The sequence below is a fragment of the Lonchura striata genome, chromosome 17, assembly GCF_050655825.1.
Source record: "Lonchura striata isolate lonStrDom1 chromosome 17, ASM5065582v1, whole genome shotgun sequence".
In the NCBI taxonomy this organism is placed as follows: domain Eukaryota; kingdom Metazoa; phylum Chordata; class Aves; order Passeriformes; family Estrildidae; genus Lonchura; species Lonchura striata.
The window spans coordinates 1,145,803-1,166,350 of NC_140719.1; the positions used below are offsets into that span (position 1 = coordinate 1,145,803).

At 59.9% G+C, this 20,548-nt stretch overlaps 3 protein-coding genes across 14 annotated transcripts; 1 reads left to right on the forward strand and 2 right to left on the reverse strand.

The window, feature by feature from the left end:
- The first annotated feature begins 1,165 nt into the window (after positions 1-1,165).
- Positions 1,166-4,271, forward strand: EDF1 (endothelial differentiation related factor 1). Its single transcript, XM_021533669.4, has 5 exons — positions 1,166-1,280; positions 1,397-1,448; positions 2,418-2,578; positions 3,115-3,208; positions 3,734-4,271. Exons 1-5 carry the CDS (start codon positions 1,203-1,205, stop codon positions 3,793-3,795), a joined length of 447 nt encoding a protein of 148 aa, XP_021389344.1. The 5' UTR covers positions 1,166-1,202; the 3' UTR covers positions 3,796-4,271.
- Positions 4,272-5,266: 995 nt separating this feature from the next.
- On the reverse strand, positions 5,267-18,422 carry MAMDC4 (MAM domain containing 4). 12 transcript variants are annotated; one of them, XM_085593669.1, is made up of 29 exons: positions 15,685-18,422; positions 14,996-15,109; positions 14,433-14,606; positions 14,098-14,238; positions 13,699-13,844; positions 13,495-13,579; positions 13,129-13,257; positions 12,742-12,888; positions 12,498-12,583; positions 12,118-12,276; positions 11,738-11,822; positions 11,164-11,313; positions 10,738-10,842; positions 10,419-10,550; positions 10,057-10,187; positions 9,858-9,963; positions 9,487-9,603; positions 9,137-9,271; positions 8,895-9,025; positions 8,606-8,822; positions 8,123-8,260; positions 7,897-8,018; positions 7,721-7,811; positions 7,370-7,516; positions 6,943-7,077; positions 6,575-6,702; positions 6,385-6,499; positions 6,061-6,245; positions 5,267-5,520 (listed from the first exon to the last, which is right to left on the reverse strand). In XM_085593669.1, exons 1-29 carry the CDS (start codon positions 15,728-15,730, stop codon positions 5,479-5,481), a joined length of 3,639 nt encoding a protein of 1,212 aa, XP_085449795.1. In that variant the 5' UTR covers positions 15,731-18,422; the 3' UTR covers positions 5,267-5,478. The 12 variants fall into 12 exon arrangements, with proteins under 12 accessions (XP_085449795.1, XP_077644006.2, XP_085449793.1 ...); XM_077787880.2 differs by lacking the exon at positions 13,129-13,257; XM_085593667.1 differs by having other exon boundaries at positions 6,385-6,702.
- A 140-nt stretch (positions 18,423-18,562) lies between these two features.
- On the reverse strand, positions 18,563-20,149 carry PHPT1 (phosphohistidine phosphatase 1). The gene is made up of 3 exons (XM_021533728.3): positions 19,987-20,149; positions 19,701-19,825; positions 18,563-18,937 (listed from the first exon to the last, which is right to left on the reverse strand). The coding sequence occupies exons 1-3, from the start codon at positions 20,126-20,128 to the stop codon at positions 18,845-18,847; spliced, it is 360 nt and encodes a 119-aa protein (XP_021389403.1). The 5' UTR covers positions 20,129-20,149; the 3' UTR covers positions 18,563-18,844.
- Positions 20,150-20,548: the final 399 nt, after the last annotated feature.

Below are 20,548 nucleotides of genomic sequence, written 5' to 3' on the forward strand. Positions count from 1 at the left end.
GCGCAGTGACAGATGAGAAATGCAAAACCCCGGGGCCATCCCGGCACCTGACTTCCAAGCAATGCCCTGGATCACCACCGTGACTAGAATCTGACCACTCGTCATGCGCTTTGTCATGGGAAGACCCCATAAAAATCCACCCGGGGCGTGTAACGCTGTCCTTTCGCTTCAGAAATGACGAGAGCAGGAGCAGCTTTTCATGCCTTTACTGTGACTGCAAAAGTTTCTGGGTGATTCCGATATAGTTCAGGGATTTTCATTGAATCACACACTATCCCAAGCTGGGAGGGACCACCAGGATCACTCAGCCCAGCCCCGGTCCCTGCCCAGACCCCCACCAACCCCACCCTGACCATCCCTGGCAGCGCTGGCCAAAGGCTCCTGGAGCTCTGGCAGCCTCGGGGCCGTGCCCATTCCCTGGGCAGCCTGGGCAGTGCCAGCACCTCTGGGGAAGAACCTTTCCCTGATCTCCAGCCTGAGCTGCCCTGGCCCAGCTCCAGCCACTCCCTGGCTCCTGGACCTTTCACAGCCAGCAGGGATCAGAGCTGCCCCGCAGGAGGAACTGCAGCCCCAGCGCGGTTTGACCTCTGTATCGCCTTCTCTAGGCTCAACCAACCCCGTGCCTTCAGCCGCCTCTCCTCGCCCCCTCCGGACTGTGCCCATGCCCGTGTCCGTGCTGCGGACGCTCTGCCGGGCTCCCCGCGGCACAAGGCCCCGCTGCCATCCCCGCCCGGCCCTGCCTGGGCCGCGCCCGGTGCCCGCGGCCGGAGCCAACCGGCACGGCCAACCGCCGCACGGCGCATGCGCGCCTCGGGTCTGACAGCGCCGCAGAACAAACCAATCCCTGCCGGGCGACGGGTGACTGGCAGGGTCCACAGCCAATCGAAGTGTGTACAGGTACGTGCTTTTGCCCCCAGGTTGGCGTGGGCACCAGCCAATCACATAGCGAGAAAGAAGGCTGATTGGCAGGGAGCTGCGCCTATCAAACGGAGCTGCGTCACTCCTGGGTGCAGTTAAGCCAACAGTCCATGCAGAAACCTAAGCCCCGCCCGCTGCGCTCGCTCCTGTCTCCACCTATGAGCGACTGTCTCTGCTGATGGACGTGCATCTCGCCCTATCAGCGGGCGCCGCGCGGCCGCGCCCCCGGAGGCGGGCAGAGGGCGGTGCCCGGCGGCGGGCGCGGCCCGGGAGGGGTCGGAGCGATGGCGGAGAGCGACTGGGACACGGTCACGGTGCTGCGCAAGAAGGGCCCGAGCGCGGCCCAGGCCAAGTCCAAGCAGGTCAGCGTGGGGAGCGCTGCGGGGCCGGGTGCGGGCGGCGGGCCTGGGCTCGGCGTGGTCGAGGCCGCCGCTCCGAGTAGCCCCGTGCTCACCGCGCGCCTTCGCTTTTTCCCCAGGCGATCTTGGCGGCCCAGCGGCGCGGGGAGGACGTGGAAACTTCCAAGAAGTGTGGGTATCCCGCGGGGGTCCGGTCCGGTTTGGGGCGGCTGCCCGGGATGGAGAGAGGAGGCAGGAGGCGGCACCGCCCGGCTGAGGCAGTGATCCCGAACTGGGCCGTAACGATGGCGCCCCTGGGGCTGCCCCTCAGCTTCTGGGTGCCCGGGGCAGAGATCTGCCCGGCTTCTGCAGAGATCTTGGGAGAGCTTTTGTGATCGCAAGACTTAACCTCTCTGTTTTGGCACCGTATTTCTTTTGCGAATTTGAATGGCTGCCGATCTTCCTATGGCTCTTAAAAAACTCCTTGTTTCTTCTCTGATGTAAATTGCCCGTTCTCGCGCTGTAGGGAGGCTATTCTGATGGTTGGAAATAGAGAGATCATCCTTGAAGAAGGTTAATCAGCTTTATTGGGACACTGAATGTCAGAGACTAATGTGAGAGAAAGGATTCAAACTAGGGCTTAAATACTATAACATGAGAGAAAACAATGCTCTTGAAGCTGTCTTTTAGCAAACCTAAGTAAAATTGGACTTTACTTATCAAAGATGTCATAAAATTGCTTAAAAGCTACTTACTTGTGGTACCTCATACTGAGCAAGCACAATTCAAGTTCAAGTATTGACCCCTCTGTGCTGCAGCACAAATATGTGTCTGCAGTAAAGCTGTTAGAGCACTAAATCCCCAGCAAAAATCAAGACTTGCCCTGTCTGGAGTGAAAGTTCAGGTCTGAAGTAGGGAAAGGGAAGAGCTCTTCATGGCTAGGTGTGCACAGCACTATGAGGAGAGCTAAGGTAATATTCCCTGATGAGCAGGAGAATTGGGTGAGATCAATGTTGATGTTGGTATGTTGAAATTCTGACAGCGCCCTGTGATCCTGGGCAGCTGATGGCTTGGAAAAAGTCCTCTGAGACTTTTTGGCACAGCTTTGAACCTTATTTTGCTTGTCCTTGGTTATTTTTTCGTTCTTGCTTCAAATGACAGGGGCAGCCGGCCAGAACAAGCAACACTTCATTACAAAGAACACAGCGAAGCTTGACCGTGAAACAGAGGAGCTGCACCATGATAGAGTTTCCCTGGAGGTGGGCAAAGTGATCCAGCAGGGCCGACAGAGCAAGGGCCTCACACAGAAGGACTTGGCCACGGTGAGTGGAGCACATCCAGGTGAGGGTGGGCACCTTCCCTGTTCCCTCATAGGCAGCTGCAGTGGAATGGTGTCATGGGCTGGAAGTTTGAGGAATGCAGCATCTCTGGTGTCTGATGTCCTGGCAACTTAAGTTGTCTGGGAAACGTTTCGAGGTTTGTCTGTGCAGCCCTTGAGCCCCAGGTTGGAGGCAGAGCCTGTTTGTGGCTGATCAGCTGGTAGGAGGCTGCTTCCTGCCTCCTCCCAGTAGCTCACACCAGTCTGTACCATCTGGGCTGAACAGTGTTAGCAACTCTATGCTGTCTGAAGGAACAGCAATCCTGGTGTGTTCCTATTCCTCCTGAGAAGGAAGGAGGTCAAAGTCCCTTCAGGATGGATGTTACCAGCACTGGGACACTTCAGGGAGGTGCTGGTGGGGATGGAGTCAGCCTGGGAACAGCACTTTGTGATCTGTCCTGGCATAATTCCTTATCCGTGTGAGTCCTGGGGGGCTGCTGCTGAGCATTGCTGTGTTTGAGACTCATCCTCTCTTTTCAGAAAATCAATGAAAAACCACAAGTTATCGCTGACTACGAATCAGGACGAGCAATCCCCAATAACCAGGTCATGGGCAAGATTGAAAGAGCCATTGGTGAGTTAAGGGAGACTTCAGAAATACTGCCAGTGCTTGGAGGGGTGTTTTGGGGGAAAGTATTTACCTTTTTCCTGTGAGGAACGTTGCTGGCTGGAGTTTATTGTGGGTGTGGTGCCATTAAGTCATGTTTTGTTAAAACCTGGATCTGCTGACTGAACCAGAACTGGGAGCTCTTGATCTTTGTCTGCACCTTCATGCCTGCAGCTGTGCCCTGGGGACTGTCCCTGTGTGCTTGCCCCCAAAACCTGTGAGATGCTGAGACCCATGGAAGCCTGATTGCGCTTGTAGAAGGATTCAGTGTTGGTTTTACTCTCCTGGGCTGGTTCAGATCCTATCTGATTGGTTTTTGTTTGATTGGTTTTTGTCTAGTGCTCCTAGAAACTAAAGTAGGATTCTCCTGAACTCTGGTTCCCCTGCTCTCTTTCTGGATGTTCTCTTCCTTAAGGCTAGATTTGGTGGAAATAAAAGTTACTGGTGAATGATTGAGTACTGATGGTGATGGTCTCCTTTGTCTTATTCCAGGGCTCAAACTGCGTGGAAAGGACATTGGAAAACCGCTGGAAACTGGCCCCAAAGGGAAATGACAAAAAAGCCTCGAAATCAGTTTGCTCAGACTGATCTGGTTCTCCTCAACCACTCTGCATATTGCCAAGCTGAACAAGAGGGTTTCAGACTTGCTTTGGGGGGAAATCTGCTGAATCTGTACCTGCTGTAAAAAGGCAACCTTAAAGAAGCAATTTTCCTGATGTTTGTTTTTCCTTGCTCCTTTTCAGAGATTGATGATCTAAACCCCAAGAAAAAACCCAAACCCTGCCTCTGATTTGCTAGAAAACGTGTACATTGTGGTGTTAGCAGCAGCTGATATTAAGGCACTTAGGGTGGTCTGAAATGTGAGGATTTAATTGAAACAATTTGGGGGATGGGTGAGATATATATAAATCATTTGGAGAGAGTTTGGGCTTGATCAGAAATGATGACTCAGTCACTGTATCTCAATGAGTTTGGTTTGTTCTTTCCAGCCTGTTTTAAAGAGATCTATAATAAAGTTTGATACCCTTCAGTTGCCCAGGGGAGCTGCTGCATGTGACCAGCTGGTAGTAAATGTTGTGGCTGGGTGTGACGAGCTGCATCAACTCTTCCTCTGGGATTGTAATTAACGGACACCTGGGGTGCCTGGGATGAGGGCCAGCACTGTCACAGCCTTCCTGGCTGTGTCACATCTCCCTGCGTCATGGATGGTGCAGCTTGGCCAGCAGCCTGGGGCTGGAATCAGTGCTGTGGAGGTGAGAGGAAGCTGTGAGGATCTGCAGTGACATCAGGTGGCGCCTGAGCCCTCCTTGCCCTTCCCCAGCTCTCAGCTCCCTTGGGCCCTCATTCTGCAAGCAGGACAGGGCTGTGAGGATGATGCTTGGCATGACTGAGGCATCACCTAAGGGGGACACAGCTGGGTGAGAGGGAGACAGGCTCTGGTCACAGTCTGGGAAAGCAGGATGTCACTCCAGCTGGACATGGGGGCTGGGGGTAGCAGGATACTCCTTGTTGTGCGGGGACTTAACTGGGCTGTGTGTGGGGCTGGGTTTGGAGTTCACAGTGCTAAGTTGTGAGAGCTGGGGGTGAGGGAGGGGCCCTGGGCTTGGGTGCACTGGGTACAGGGTGGGGGTCCAGGCCCTGAGTTCAGCCTGCACCTCAGCCTACGCTGGGTTTTGCAGTGACGTTTATCAAGTGCATTCACAAGGTGTGCGGGCAGCAGGTGGGCACCTATACACCAGAGTGGGAGCTGCCTGCTGCCCTCAGGAGTGCTGTGTGCTGCCCCCCTCTGCTCGCTGCCCTCCCACCCCTCACCCTCCCCAAAACCAGCAGAAGCATTGAGCATCCTGCCCCTGGAGTCTTGGTGCCCTGGGAGGTCTTGTGCTGTGTCCTGGGCATGGGAAGTGGCTCATGCTCTCTGTAGCACGCACTGCTCTTCCAGCTGTGGGGGCCAGAGCCCTTTTTGGATGAGGACAACCACTGTGAGAATTCCCACTCATGTCCCCTGACAAAGCACGGGCACATTGCTGTGTTTTGGAAGCAAAAAGTTCATGTTACAAACAACAGAAACACTGGAGGTAGCGATGACAGTGGCGTGTCCCTGGGCAGGGCAGGCTCCCCAGGTCGCCAGCTTCCCCCGTGCCGGGGGCAGAGAGCAGGCAGCTGATGGAGTGTGGGTTCCTGTCGAGGGGTGGTCTGCCCTGGGGGGAGTAGGCAATTCCTGCTGCTGGCTGCTAATTTCAAGACTGATCCCCCTCCCTTGGAGATATAATGACCTTGTCCTGCAAAGAAAGGTGAGTGGGAATTGGTGACAAATGTGGGCTGTCTGCTGTGCAACACCAGGATTTCTTCTAGGCTGCAGCGAGGACAATCTGTGACCCAGGCAGAGGCAGCAAACCCACAGTGTGCCCACGTCTGTTGCTGGAGTCCATGCTGGGGCTGGTGGCTCTGCTGCAGATGTCATGGCACCAAATCTGTGCAAGGGACCTGCAGCTTAAGCCACCTTGCACTAACTTGAGTGCTGGCTGCGTGAGGATAAGCCAGGTTTGCCAGACCCCCTTCCCACAAGACTCTGGGGTGGGAGCACACGCAGCTTTTTCTGGAGCAGCTGCCTGGTGGCAGCAGCACTTTTTAGGTCAGTCCTACAGGTCAGGGTCACTTGTTTGTCAACAAGCAGATAAGAGGCAGAGCCCTTTGCACCTCCCTGTCGTGTTGGCAGACTGCAGGGTCAGGGAGAGCCTGCTAGCATTTGCTGAGCTTTCAGAAAAATGCTGTTTTAGCACATCTGGGGTAATCAGGGAAGTCCTTCACCCTATCCTTACATCTCGGAAGGTGATGTTGTCGAAGCCCTGGGAACTGTTGCTCTCTATCGGTGTCCTGCTTGCCAGCCTTCGCTGTTTCAGCCAGTACCAGCCCCAAGCAGCCATCAGCGCCACGATGACAAGGGCCAGGAGCACACCTAGCACCACTTCCGCCACGAAACTGCCAAAACTGCCGGAGGGCTTCTCTGCAGGGGGAGGAAATGCTGTCAGGCTTGACCCACTGCTCAAAGAGTTGCCTCCAGCCTCCGCCCAGCACCCTGGGTAGCTCTGCGTTGACCTTTCACAGCCAGAACTGCACACACGCCCCCGCCCCCCTTCCCGCACCTTCCACTGGACTCTCTGGACTGGAATGGCAGCCCACCCTGGTGCTGTACATGATGTCATCCAGTGCCACTGTCCCCTCCATCGGCCACCTCCGTGTGGTGATCTCAAAGCTGATCTGCAAGGGAAGGTGGGGTCTGGGGGGCTGATGCACGCCCAGAGACACCCTGCACCCCTGGGTGGCCCCGCTTACCTGGAACTCAGTGGGGCTCTGCACCGGCACCACGGCGCCCTGCCAGCCCCGGCTGCGGTGCCCCGCCACGCTCCACACCGTGCGCTGCCCCGCTGCGCCCTGCAGCGTCACCCGCAACTCCCCACTGCCTGCAAGGGGGGGCACAGGTGTCCTGGCATTACGAGCTGCCCCGAGCCCACTGAGCCCTCCCAGCCATGCCATCCTCTACTGGGATAGCAGCACCCAGAGGGAAAGGGCCATTGCCACTGCCCAGCCAGAATTGAAGCAGAGCATCTGTGGTCCACAGGTGGGGAAGAATGAGGCCCCCACTCCCATACATGAGACCCAGGGAGCCATGGACCCCTCCTCACTGCCCCTGCAGTGCTTACAGAGGTGCTCTGGGATGTCCATGTGGTACCAGAAGCGCAGGCAGGAGTCGGTGGCTGCAGGCAGGGGTGGGCTCTCCAGCAGGGCACTGGTGCCCCTGGCACCCAACACGCTGGTGTCGAAGTGCATGTAGTGACCTGGGCAGCAGACAGGGCAGAGGGCAGGGTGTCCCCCAGTCCTGCACCCATTTGTCTCACCCCACTTGTCCTACTCTTCCCCCAAATGGCCAGAATGATGCCTGGAGGACAGGACAAACCAGCCCTGCATCTCACTGCCCTTGAGGCTGTGCTGCCTCTCCCAGGTGAAGAGGGGACAGGGATGCTGTGAAACCAGGCCTCACAGTGTACTGGACTGACCCTATCCACCCCCAGCTCTTCTTCCTCGCTCTGGCCATGCCAGGGTGCCCAGGCAGAGATGGGTGTTTCCTACCATTCCTTGTACCCAGGGTGTGATCCTGCTCAGGGCCAGGGTACTTGGCCAGGGTGATCCCACTCTTCCAGCCCCAGGCAAAGCTGTGCAAGCGGGGGTCTGAGGGGCTGCTCCAGCCACAAGTGTCCTGCTCGAAGTCACAGGATGCTGGGAGAAAAGCAGGTCTGTGAGACACCCAGTACTACCTGGCAGGAGATGGGGTACCTGAGTGGTATACACCACCCCTAGCTTTGGGCCAGGCCAAGCTCAGGGCAGGAACAGGTCTGTCCCTGTCCCCATGGCTTACATGCCACTACAGGATGTGCCATCCTCCTCCCCGATCCATAGTGCCCCTGTGGGGTGGTGTCTCACCTGGCTTGGGACAGGCTCCCTCTGACACGTGCAGGTCATCCAGTGCGATGTATCCGTGATCACCCCCAGCTCCCACTGCCTCAAACACCACCTGGGCAAGGTGAGATGCTGAGGCTGGCAGCCTCCATGCATCCCTCATCACCTTCAGCTGCCCCCAGCACCCCACCCTGTCTCACCTGCCATTCACCATTGGGCTGGACAGTGACATGGCTGCGGTGCCAGTTGCTCCCTTCCATGGTGCTCATGCTCAGAACCTTCCTCCTCACTCTGCTCTGCTCCACAAACACCCTGAGGGAGCCTGCCCAGGGCACCCAACATGGAAGAGGAGTCCAGGGCTGTGTTGTGTGGGGCCCTCACCCATCTGGAGGTGCCCCTAGGAGTCTCAGGGCAAGTGGTGCTCACCTGGGGTTCCAGCGCTCAGCTGGTACCAGAAAGCCAGGCACTGGACAGACACGGAGGGCTGGTAGGGCTGGGAGGTGAGGGCAGCTGTGTGCCCAGCAGGCAGGGAGACCCTGCCCGTGTTCACCACCATGTAATGGCCTGGAGGAGAGAAGCCCCTGTGCTGTGACCCCTGCTCAGCCCTGCTGGGGAGCGCTAGGGGACAATTGCGGCTGGGTTTTCCCACCAGGTCAAGGAGTCTCCCCAGCTTGGGAACCTCTCCAGGATTAGGGAGCCCTGGGGTTAGGAGATTGCATTTGGGGAATTCCAGGGTTGGGAAGCCCTGTGCAGTATCCCCTTCTCATCCTGGGGAGGGCAGGGAGGGCAGGGCAGGCATGACACAGGGAGAGCAGGCAAGGCTGGTGTGGGGTACAGGCAGGACACTCAGAGCAGGCAGGGGGGACACTCAGTGCAGCAGTGAAGCAACAGGGCTGCCACTCCCCGTACCTGCTGAGGTGCCGGTGGTATGGTCGGCCACAGGGCCAGCGGTGGTGCCAGTGCCGTTGCTCTGGCGCTGCCAGGTGCCCTCTCCACTGGCTGTCAGCCCACAGCTCTCCACCTCGAAGGAGCAGGAGAGCTTGGCCCCACAGGGTCCCGCTGTGTGTGTGATGTCGTCCAGCCCCACGTCCCCCAGGAAACCGTCATGCAGCACCTCGAAAGCCACCTGCCCCCAGGCAGTGGTGTCAGACACCCTGTGTCTTGCTGGTGCCAGGGGCACGGGGGGCCTGGTCATCACCTGGTACCGCTGCTGGCCCGTGGAGGGAAGTGTTGCCCATGCTCGGTGCCAGAGGCTGCCCTGGGTTCCTCGGCGGGTCCACAGCATCACCTCCTCCCCTCCCTCTGGCCACAGCTTGAGGTTCAGGGTACCTGGGCAGAGGGGGGCATGGGGGCAGCCATCCCACAGCCCTTGGGAAAACCACTGTCCTCAGAGTGGAGCCAGGCTGGGGCAGCCCTGGGAGGATGCCATGGGGCACATACCAATTTGTGGGCCGGCCAGGCGGTACCAGAAGGAGAGACAGTGTGGGGCCGTAGCTGGCTCCTGGCGGGAGGTGAGGAGCTGGGCCCGCTGCCCATGGCTCCATGGCACAGAGGAGTCCACAGACAAGAAGTAGCCTGAATATTGGGGACAGCCAGGGGGAGGGGTCATGATGTGAGTGTTCTGCATCACCCACAGCCCAGATCTGGGTGCTCCCAGCCTGCCCTAGGTGAGCTTACTCCATAGGCATGGGGCTGCTGGGAGTGTACAAGGCATGTCTTGGCTCTGGGGATTGAAGGCTGTGGGATGCCCTGGGTTCTTGGGTTCCCTCAAAGAGTAACCAGCCCCTTACCTGACCCAGTGGTGTGGTCGGAGCCCTGTCCCTGCCCTGTGCTGTGGACCCATTTGAAGTCACTGGATAAATCCTGGTACCATCCACACATGCCCCTCTCAAAGTTGCAGGACAGCTCTGGACAGAGAGGGGTGACAGAATAGAGGTGGAAAGGGGTAAGGCATCACAAAAGCAAATGGGTCCTCCAAATGTCCTTTCCCCTCGCCCCACTCCCCAAGTTTACCCCACTAAGGGGTCCCAGGCCAAGGCAGGATTGTGCTCAGCCCTTGGTCTTGTGCACCATGGTCCTGTTCTTGGACAGAGCAAGAGCCACCAGGCAGCCCCCATGGAAAGGGTGTGGGGTTACCCTGCCCACGCACCCCTGGCCATACCCGCAGCTGTGGGTGACACCACGTCAAGGTAGCATTGCTTGAATGTCACGTTGTCAACACTGACACTCGCTGAGCCCTGGAGATCTACCAGTGCCAGCAGCTCGACCTGGGGGCAACAGCCATGAGCCTGGGGTGCCCAGCAGCACTGGCACTGTCCCACTGAAAGCCCCCCAGGCTGGTCCCTGTGCATCCAGCACACCTGAAAGGGCCGGCTTCTCTCTCCCAGAGGGACACGGACATGACCCCCAGTTGTTCTGCCACGACCTTGTGTCTGCCAGACCAGTTGGGAGGTGCCAGTGGTGTGATCTGCGACACTGATGGCAAGGAAGCCTGGAACAAGAGGTGGTGCAGAGGCTGTGGACACCCAAAACCCCTGGCCACCCTGTGGGAGCCCTCCATGGCACCAGCCCACAGTCACTGGGTGCAGGGACACGGACACCCCAGCTCCAGGATTATGTGATGGGGCAAAGCAGGGTTGGGAGAGGCAGCAAAGGCAGGTGGGCATGGGGGGTCTGGGGGCAGGAAGCAGTCAGGGCACCCTGGGGGTGGGCAGGAGGTTACCTTGGGGGTCACTGTGGATGTGGTAGCTCATCTCCATGGTGCAGGCAGGGCCAGAGGGGCCCAGAGGAGGCGATCGTGCCTTCGCAGGACCCACCATCTGTCCTTCTCCTGTCTGGAGGGCCAGGAAAGTCCCTGGGCACAGAAACACTCTGTGAAGTGAGGACTGGGGTCCCACATCCCTGGTAGCACCCCCAGCCCAGCATCCTGCCTGGGCATTATCTCCCGTTGTGCAGTAGCACCCACTGGGAGTCCTTGCTCTGGGGGCTCCCGTGGTGCTGAGCACTGAAGAGCTTTGTCTGGGTGGTGAGAACAGCCTCACCTATGAGGAAGATGTCAGATTCAGTGACCTTCTGCAGACCCCAGCGCAGCCGCCCCACACTGACGTCGTGCCAGCCCCCAGCCCCTGACTCGAAGGTTGTTGTCCCTGCAAAGTCAAAGAACCCCAGAGTCCCAGAATGGTTTGGGTTGGAAGGGACCTTAAAGCTCATCTCATTCCACCCCTCTGTCATGGGCAGGGACACTTTCCACTGTCCCAGGGTGCTCCAAGCCCTGTCCAACCAGCCTTGGACACTTCCAGGGATCCGGGGGCAGCCACAGCTTCTCTGGGCTACCCAAAACTCCAGGCTCAGTCCTGCCAGGCCATTGTTCTCCCAGAGGCTGTGCAGGCACACACGTGTCCCAGCCATGCCAGCCTGGTCCCCTCCACTGCTGGGGTACTTGTGCAGGTGCCTGCCTTGGCTCTCACCACAGTGCTTCTCGTCGGAGCCATCAGCGCACGTGTCAGCGAAGTCACAGGCCAGCTCTGCGGCAATGCAGTCCCCACTGTCACAGGCCACCTCGTCTGCTGCGCAGGGGCTGGCACCTGCCTGGCTTGGCAGTGTGACCAGAAGTTTCTCTGATGGTAAAACACCCCAGGATGGAGAGCAGTGATGAAAGGGCCCAGCAACAGCATCAGTGTCAGCAATGACAAACCACTGTCCCATGTCCCCAAGCATCTTCCTGGCTCTCCATTTCCCATTCCATCCAATCCTATCCCATCCCAGCCCAGCCTAGTTGCCACCAGCTGAAGGGTACACAGGACTTGTAAGAGCTGCTTGCGTGACACATTTTGATGCAGAAGATGGAGTGTTACAGCCACAGGAAAAAGACACCAGCACCCCACGACAAGTATTTGCTCTGCTACACCCAGGATGGTCCCTTTGATGAGCAGAGGGACAGGCAGACCGTGCCTGTCCTTCAGGCATGGTGCCATGGGCATAAGACAGTTGGGACAGTTGCCAACACTGGAGTAGGGTGAAGAACACTGCCCACCAGCTCACCCTTCTCCTTCACACAGCCCTGAGACAGGATCAGGTCATCGATAGCCACGGTCCCCCCGCTGCCAGCCACCCCCTCGATCAGCACCTGCAGGAAAGCAACACGTCAGAAACATCAGCAAGGGGTCCTGCAAAATATGGGGGGGATTAGGGTGACACCAAAGAGCCATGGGATGGGGGGAGCCAGAACCTGTCATAGACTGACTCACACTTTCCCCCAGAAGGGACTCAATGGGAGCAGGGGCAATGCTGTGGCTGACAGGGGTGAACAGCGTGGGCTGGCATGGCCCTAGTGGGCTTGGGGGGCGGTGCTGCCCCTGTGCACAGCTGTGGTCCCTGACCCTGGGGGCAGCCCAGCTCCCCCCAGCACAGCACAAGCCCACCTTGAAGGCATCTGTCACGTTGAAGTCCACTCTCTCCCGGACCCAGAAGTTGCCCAGGTCTCCTGTCCTTTCCCTCATCAGGTGCTTGGTAGAGTTGGTCAAATAGGAGATGCTGAGGTTGCTGGTGGCTGAGCCATGGAGGTGGCAGTACAGCACGAGCTGGGGATTGGGAGGGGGGTGAGCCCTTAGGGCAGGGGCACACAGCCCCCTGCATCCCACAGAGAGGCTGTGAGGAGCTCAGAGCTCCCAATGAGCACCAGAGATGTCACCAAACCACCTCCAAAAACATTATGCCCATCCCCAGCAAGGGCCAACCACAGCCCCAGCCCTGCATGAAAGTCCCACATGAGCTGTGACATGAGGTCCCAGCTGTGACTCACAGAACAGGAGCTGGTGGCTTGGAAGGTGGGGCTGCTGAGCTGAGCTGTGCCACCAGTGGGGTCACTGCTCACATGGAGGAAAAAACCTGCAGGAAATGGTGGGGCTGAGAGGAGCCAGACAGATGTGTGGGTGCAGGACACCGCTGTCCTGGCACAGCCTTGAGCAGAGCCCTGGCGTGCGTTACCCCAGGGCATGTCCACCTGCAGTGAGGCTCCCCTGGGGCACTGGTGCCCTGCCACATACCAGCCCTGCTGTTGTTGCTGTGGTCTCGAGTGGGAATGCTGTAGGAGATGCCCAGGTTCAGGCTCGTGTTCCTGCCCCACACTGGTGGCCCAGCCTCTGCCTCCCAGTCACAGAGATCATAGTCAAAGGAGCAGTGGGTGAAGTTCTCTGTGAGGAGAAGGGACAGCAGTGATCCAGAAACTGGGGTCCCAGCTCTCTCTTGGACAGGTAGGTCCCGGCAATGGGCTGGACTGATGCCACCCCTCTGCAAACCCTCAGGGTCATTTTGCCCTCCTGGTGTGGGGTGGAACTGGGTGGACCCCTGCCAGCCCAGAGCACAGATCTGCCCCACCAAGGCAGACCCTCAGCCCCTCCGCAGGACTCCTCCCCAGGGCCAGGGGTGCTCACTGCACTGCGCCGTGCCCTCGTCCGAGCCGTCCCCGCAGTCGTCGGTGCCGTCACAGAAACGCTGCTGCTCCAGGCAGGAGCCACGGTGGCAGCGGCTCGCCTGGGCCCCACAGGCCTGCTGCCCGACCTCTGGGGTGGGGGGGACACATGTCAGCGGGTGGCTGGTCCCACAGGGACATGGTGAGCACTCCCATATCATTCCTTGAAGTGGCTCAAGGGATGGGTTTTCACTGCCCACCTCATGCTCTGGCTAGGGCACAGTGCCCCAAAACAATGGGAGCACTGAGCAATGGGAGAGCTCCCCTGGGTTTTGCATCCCAGTTCCCCTAAGATCCCAGCTCACATCCCAGCAGATGTGGGACTCACCTGGTAAGCCACAGTTCCTGAACATGATGTCATCAAGTGCCACCTCTGCCCCACAGGTGGGTGGTTGCGTCAGGGAGAAGATGAGCTGTGATAGGATGAGGATGGCATGAGCTGCCTGGGCCAGGTTTCAGAACATCGCCCAGCTCCTCTGGTCCCAGCTTCTGGGGACAGTGCCCAGGTACCAAGGTACCAACACTGTCTCACCTGGAAATGCTCCATGATGCGGCCGGGGTAGGCAACCAGCTGGTGCCAGCCCTCACTGCTGCGCTCAGGGCTCTGCCAAAGCTCCACCACCTCATCCTTGTGTGCTACAGCCAGGCGCAGCACCGGCCGCTCTGTCTGGTTCAGCCCTGAGGGAAGACCCAAAAGTGCCCTTGGTACAGGGCATCCTGGGGTACCCACAGGAACAAATGGAGCCCTGTCAGCTCTGGCGGCTGGAGCTGGGACTCCCAGGTCCCACTTGCTCTGTGCGTGGAGCATGGAAGAGGCAAACAGGATGGCAAGGTGTCAGTGGTTTTGTCCCTGCCACAGGGGCAGATGGCCCCATCCCTTCCCACTGCCTCCCATCCTCACTGCCCAGTAGCCGATGCTGCCTGTGCCCACCTTGGATGCTCTCACAGCTCCCTGAGAGGTGATACCAGGTTCTGATCTCACATGTGGCAGCTGCTTCCCGCATCTCCGGTGACCTGAGCCAGGCTGTGGCTGTGGTCTTTGCTGGGGGAGACATGGTCACCAAGAACCAACCTGGGGAGGGCAGAAAGCAGAGCAGGGTCTGCAGCCCCATGGGGTGGTACCAGAACTGCGCCAGCACTACTCCCACCCTCCATGGACCTGCTCCCTCCCCTGCACCTTACAAAGATGGGTGTTCCGGCACCCTGACTCTAGTGGACTAGCACTCTGGGTGCCCAGAGCCTGCTCACCAAGCAGCTCCCACTTACCCAGGTCCGTGCCTATGGTGTGGTCTGAATGAGGCCACATGCCCCATGTGGCCAGGCTGGCCCGGCCTCGCACCCATCCATACATCGAGGTGCCCACGTCCTGCCAGCCACAGTCACTGTCCTCAAAGTCACAGGTGAAGGGGATGCCCAGCACTGCTGAGCCCCGTAGATACCCTGAAGGTGGGCAGATGGGAGGTCAAGGCAGGTTTGAGGCCACCCTAGGGACCTGTGCCTACCCCAGGGAACTGCACCCATTCCAGGGAGCTGCACCTACTCAGGGGACCTTGCACACAGCCTGGGGTCCTGCACCCACCTGGCAGACTCACCTGCACCCAGGCAACCTGTGTTCACCCTGGACACCTGCACAAGGGACCTGCCCCTACCCCGTGGACCTGCACCCACCCCGGGGTCCTGTACAAATCCTGGGGGACCCTGCATTCATCCTGGGCACCAGTACCACCCCAGGGACCTGTACCTGCAACACCCCCCACTACATAGCCTGCTCTCACCCCAGGAGCATGGCCTGAGGGTGGGTCTGGGGGCTGGGGAGTCTGAGCACCCACCACACTGGTTCTCATCTGAGCAGTCGCTGCAGTCACAGACAAAGTTGCAGAGCTGCTCAGTCACGCTGCCGCAGCTGTTGACGACCACGGATCCACTGGGGAGGACGGCTCTGACTACGAGAGAGACAATGGGGTTGAAAACCCTGCAGGGAACTAGGCACGGTGCCCACAGCAGGTGAAGGTGAAGCAAGCACGCGTGACCTGCAGGTGGCATTTGCCTGGGCACCTCGGTTTGGGACCCTGCTGGGGCAGGTACTGAACTTTCAGTGGCATCTTCCCCTGGACGACTTCCCCCTCCTCCGACCCCAGTCACTGTCCCGGCACTCCACATCTCTTACACCGCCACCTCCCACCGTAAGCCTCGGGGTGCCAGAGCCTGCCGGGGCACTGAGGCACTGACTCCGCGGTACGACAACCGTGCTTCGAGTACCAGCCCCCTTTTTGGAAGAAACAGGAATATCTGGACGTTCTCTGTCCCGTGCTGAACAAAGCCACTGGTGATGCTCAGCCCCGCTGCTGGGGGCTCCGGCACCCACTCACCCTGGGAACCCCTGGCTGAGTCCACCCGCAGAGCCCAGCGGGCTGGCCCAGTGCTGGAGCAAACTGCTGTGGATGACCAGAGTGGAGCAGCCAGCCGGAGGCCCCTTCCCTCCAGCGACACAACCCCCGCCCGTGTCAGCCGAACTCACTCAGCAGCACCAGGAGGGCCAGCATCGCCTGCCCGCCTTCAGCCATGCCGGTCACCGCGACGGTAAAACGGAGCTGCAAGAGGCCACACTGTGAGCCCCGGGCTGGAATGTGCCCCCCAGGAGCTGCCGGCGTTGGACTTCAGCCCCGCTGTTATCGGCTCCCTGGCCGGGCAGCGGGTTTATGGCGAGGCTGTGCCGACTGGGACAGCGCAGCGCGATCCTGCAGCAGCACCGCCGGCACCCCTGCGGCCAGCTGGAGCCAAGTGCCCCATGGAGACCTGCGGCTTTTCCCCGCTGAACCTCTCTTCTTCAGCCCGCTTTCCGCGCAGAACAAGACGGTGGGTGACACTGACTGGGACGGTGCACAGCTCGGTGAGGGATGAGGACACTTCCTGCCGAGCCAGGGATGCTGCCAGCCTGTGAGGGAATCTGGCACCTCTGCCAGGGATATGGGGGCTCTGCCAGTCCCGGTGCATAAGGGGAATGGGAAAGACTTTGAATGGTTTTCAGAGGGATGCACTCTGGCCAGAGAGAACAGCTGAGCTAGGAGTCAGCTGTATTTCCAATATTCCATTTTACCCTGCCCTCTGGCAGTGGAAAGTCATTCCATCTTGTCTTGTCACACCAAGTTCTTGTCCAAAGTCCCTCTCCAGGCTCTCCTGGAGCCCTTTAGGCACTGAAAGGGGCTCTGAAGTCCCCCTGCAGCCTGGGGATCCCAAAATATTATCAGGAGGAGCAAGCCTTCACCCTGCCTGCTCTGCTCTGGCTGGCAGGAGCATCTCGGCACCCAGCTCGTGAATGCCATGGGGCAAGGGGGCACAGCTGCAGGGCCACAAGCAGATCATTCCTGGGGCAAAACATTCTGGCAGAGCCCCAGCAAGGGCTGATGAGCCTGGAAGAAGCACAGCTTGGCAGCCAGAGCCCCACAGATCACCACCAGTGTTGCCTGGCGATGGCAACTACTGACCCCACTGGTCTCCTTACCTGGGCAGGGGAAAAAGGGGTTGCTACTCCACAGGACCCCTCTGCCCTCTGCTGCCGCAGCCTTCATCCCCTGAGAGGGGCCCTGTTGAGCAGATCCTCCCACCGAGCCAACGGCCTGGAAGGCAGATTGCAGTGGGATTGCAACAGGGGCAGTAAAACACAGGCTCAGCTCTTTCTCCCAGTGCCAGCCAGGCCCAGTGCAGACCAACAGCCCCACATCCCCCAGTCCAGGCATGCTGGAGAGCAGGAGCCCTGCCCAGGAACCTGGCAGTACCAAGCTGGCCATTGGCAAAGTGGCCACTGGCCTCCTGGGTGCCATGGGCAGAGCCTCTCTCACAGATCTGAACCCCTCCCCTTTGCACTGCGGATGCTGGTGCTCCCAGTATGAGATGTGGGCATACTGGAGCAGATCAAGTGATGATGATCACAGGATAGTAACAGAATGGAAGGCACGACAGGAGGTCACCCCATCCCACCCCTCTGCTCCACAAGGGTTCCCTGGAGGATGTGTCCAGATGGTTTTTGAGTATCTTCACAGAAGGATATTCCCTGATGATGATGAGGGGACTGCACCTCCCACAAGGAGAGGCTGAGCTGGATATGCCCAGCTTGGAGAAGGTGTAGGGGGATGTCACTCTGCTAAGTCCTGGCAGGAAGGTGCAGGGAGCCAACCCTTCAAGCAGGGAGTGTCCCAGTAAGGACTGAGACAAGAACAAAGCAAGAACAGCAAATGCCACTTAAAAGAAAAGCTTTTTTCTCCTGTGAGGGCTATCAAAACCAGAGCAGACGCCCAAGCTGCTGGGAGGTCCAAGTTGTGGAGATTCTCAACTCCACCCAGTCATAGCTTCCAGCAGCCTAATTCTAGAACAGAATCATGGAACTCCCTGTGTTGGAAGAGACCCACAGGGACTATTGAGTCCAACTCCTGAGCCTGCACAGCATATCTCAGCGATCCTACCACTATGGACCCACTGAAGCTGGCTCTGCTAGGCCAGTGGATGGACAGGACATCCCAGAGGGTGCCTCCAAACTCCAAAATCCAGTGACTTGCAGGTTTGCAGCTGACTCTGTGTGACTTGAGGCTAACATTCCCCTCAGCACAGGGGAGAGTCACACCTTACAGAATGTAGAATGAGGCACAGCACAGCTATGTTTTTGCCTGTGAAACTCATCCCCCCACTGAATGCCCAAACTTCCTTTGGGCACAGGCTGAGCTTCTGCAGGTTGAACTGACCCTGCATGGCTCTGGACACAGAGGAAGGAGCCCACATACCTGAAGGCATGAGGCAGAGGCAGCAGCAGGGAGCATTCAGGGTCAGAGTCTGACAATGAAATGGGGCTGGGAGGGTCCTCCAGCCCCAGCCTCACGTGGGACAGCAACTGAACTAACCCAGCCTGGACATCTCCCTGGAGCTCTCCAGCCACTGAAGTCTCCAGCAGCTTTTCCCAGTCTCCCTCTACTGCTCCTCATTTGGAAGCACAAGCAGGGAGAATCCCTGGGAAATTCCAAGATGGTCCTGGGTGGCTGGAGGGACGAATTCAGGGAGGATGCTCTTCCTCAAGATGTGACCACCTGCCAGAATGGGAATGGGCATGTTCTTCCCAATCATGCTCCCAGGTAGCTCAGTTCCCTTCCTGCAGGAGATGGGGCTGGTCTTTCCCTCAGGTCCATCCTGCCTTTCCCTCTCCCAGGCTTGACCATTGCTTTCCTCTCTCCTCTTTTCCAAGGCAAATCCTGATACACTTATTGCTGTTCCCAGCCCAGACTCTGCCTGCTCCCATGCCAGCTCCCCCTCAAGGGCTGGTTAACCTGGGGGGTCCCTTCCACTGTCAACAGGCACAACCCAGAGCTGGGAAGGAGCAGCCAAACCATGAGCATGGCCACCAGAGCAGCTGTGCTCCTCCAATGACTTTAATTCTCACAGATACACGTGGATGAGCCCCTGGCACCAGGAGGCTGGGGCAGGGCAACCACTGGCTTTACCAGCTTTGCCATGCCAGGGAGGTGGGAGCACCTGGCACGAGGACAGTCCAGTATTAGCGGAGAACGGGCAAGTTCAACACAGAGGAAAATCAGGAGAGCCTGGAGCACGGCCGAGCACGGGGAGCCTGCTGCCACCACCCCGGTGCTGCATACAGCTGTGCCAGTTCTGGGCTGCCACCACAGACACAGGAGTCAGTACCCTTCATCTGCCCAGGTGATCTCATAGTCGGGATATTCGGCCTTCAGCTTCTCTGTGGTCACGGCGTGGTCAGCTCGTCCAAAGCCCTGCACAGGAAAAGAGGGTTCCCAAGGAGAGCTGGTGGTAACTTGCAGAAAAGCCCGGCAAATCCCCACGGCAGCTCTGGCAGACCCCAGCAGCAGAGATGCCACAGAGCCTGTTCCAGCCCTTCCTGACTCCAGCTGAGGCTGGTGTAGCACCAAGGCAAGAGGACAGTGCCACTCTGAAGCTGGGAAAACTGTGTGCACTGTGGCCCAGGGACCACCACCCTGCCCTGATCCCAGCTGGGCTCTGCAGTCAGCACCCAGCACAGCTGGTGCTGCAGCACAGCCCTGGGCTGGGGCCAGCGTCCAAGGACACACCATGACAGTGATGTCCCAAGGGTACCTCCAATCACCCTTACGAGGCCCCTACAGCACCTGACACTCCTGCAGGAACGCCCTCAGGACACACAAAGCAGAGACAGGGTTCTTGTGCAACCCAATTCCCCCTGGAAGCACCCAGCACTGGGTACAGCCACTGTGGGGACCCCACGGGACCTCCGGGGACTTTGGGTGTGCGGCAGCCCCACAGGCAGGTGCCGGGGGGTTCACGGGGTGACCCTGCTTTGGCCAAGCACTGCTCTCCTGCAAGGGCTCTGCGCAGTCTCCCCGCCCCGGGGCACTCGGGGGAACGGCAGGAGCCCCGGGAGCGCCCCGCTCACCCTTCCACCCCCGAGGGGATGCGATGCCAACTCGGCCGCCGCCAGTGGAACTACAGTGCGAAGAGAGATGCCGCGTCCGTGCGTGGGTCCCCCCCGCTCCCGCTTACCACCGAGTACCCGTAGACGTGGATCTTCCTCTCCTCGGGCCGGTGGGACAGGCGGCCGCCGCCCAGGCACTCACAGCTCAGGCCGTGCCGCGCCAGCTCCTCCGCCGTGCGCTCCAGCAAGTCGGCTGCAGGGAGGGAGCGGGGGCGGCGCGGAGACCCCCTCGCCTCAGCCGCCGCCCCGTGACGGGCCAGGCGCCCGCCAAGCCCCCGCCCGTCCCCGGGGCCCGCGGCCGCCTCCCTCGCACCCCGCGCCAGAGCCCCGCCCCGCACTCCCGACGCCCCTCACCGTGGTACTCGGCCCACGCGTGGCCTCGCACGACGTCCTTGGCGGGCGCGCCGGGCCCGCGCACCCGCAGCAGCACGTACTTGAAGACACCGTCGCCATCGATCTGCACGGCCGGCACCCGCGACAGCGCCGCGCCCGCCATCGCTGCCGCCCGGCCCGGCCCGCGCTCCCGCCCCTCCGCCCGGGCCCAACCAGCGCCCGGCCCGGCCCGGCCCGCGCTCCCGCCCCTCCGCCCGGGCCCAACCAGCGCCCGGCCCGGCCCGGCCCGGCCCGCGCTCCCGCCCCTCCGCCCGGGCCCAACCAGCGCCCGGCCCGGCCCGGCCCGCGCTCCCGCCCCTCCGCCCGGGCCCAACCAGCGCCCGCGGAGCCAGGCCCCGCCCACAGCCGGCGGGGTGCCGGCGGGCAGCGGCTCTGGGGCGGAGGCGGCTGCCGGTGCCGCTGCCGGTGCCGCTGCCGGTGCCCGTGCCGGCGGTGGGATCGACAGCGGGGAGCGGGGCCGGACAGGGCGGCGCGGGCGTCCCGGGTGACGGGCCTTGGCCACGACCCCGGCTCTGCCTCTCCT

Coding starts and splice junctions, on each gene's coding strand:
- EDF1 (XM_021533669.4), top strand. CDS start 1,203: ATGGCGGAGAGCGACTGGGACACGGTCACGGTGCTGCGCAAGAAGGGC. Junction 2,579..3,114: donor CACAGAAGGACTTGGCCACG/GTGAGTGGAGCA, acceptor CTCTCTTTTCAG/AAAATCAATGAAAAACCACA. Junction 3,209..3,733: donor CAAGATTGAAAGAGCCATTG/GTGAGTTAAGGG, acceptor GTCTTATTCCAG/GGCTCAAACTGCGTGGAAAG.
- MAMDC4 (XM_085593657.1), bottom strand. CDS start 15,326: ATGTGGAGTGCCGGGACAGTGACTGGGGTCGGAGGAGGGGGAAGTCGT. Junction 14,239..14,432: donor CACCATAGGCACGGACCTGG/GTAAGTGGGAGC, acceptor TGCCCTCCCCAG/GTTGGTTCTTGGTGACCATG. Junction 13,580..13,698: donor GCATCATGGAGCATTTCCAG/GTGAGACAGTGT, acceptor ATCCTATCACAG/CTCATCTTCTCCCTGACGCA.
- PHPT1 (XM_021533728.3), bottom strand. CDS start 20,128: ATGGCGGGCGCGGCGCTGTCGCGGGTGCCGGCCGTGCAGATCGATGGC. Junction 19,826..19,986: donor CGCGTGGGCCGAGTACCACG/GTGAGGGGCGTC, acceptor CCCTCCCTGCAG/CCGACTTGCTGGAGCGCACG. Junction 18,938..19,700: donor ACGTCTACGGGTACTCGGTG/GTAAGCGGGAGC, acceptor TTTCCTGTGCAG/GGCTTTGGACGAGCTGACCA.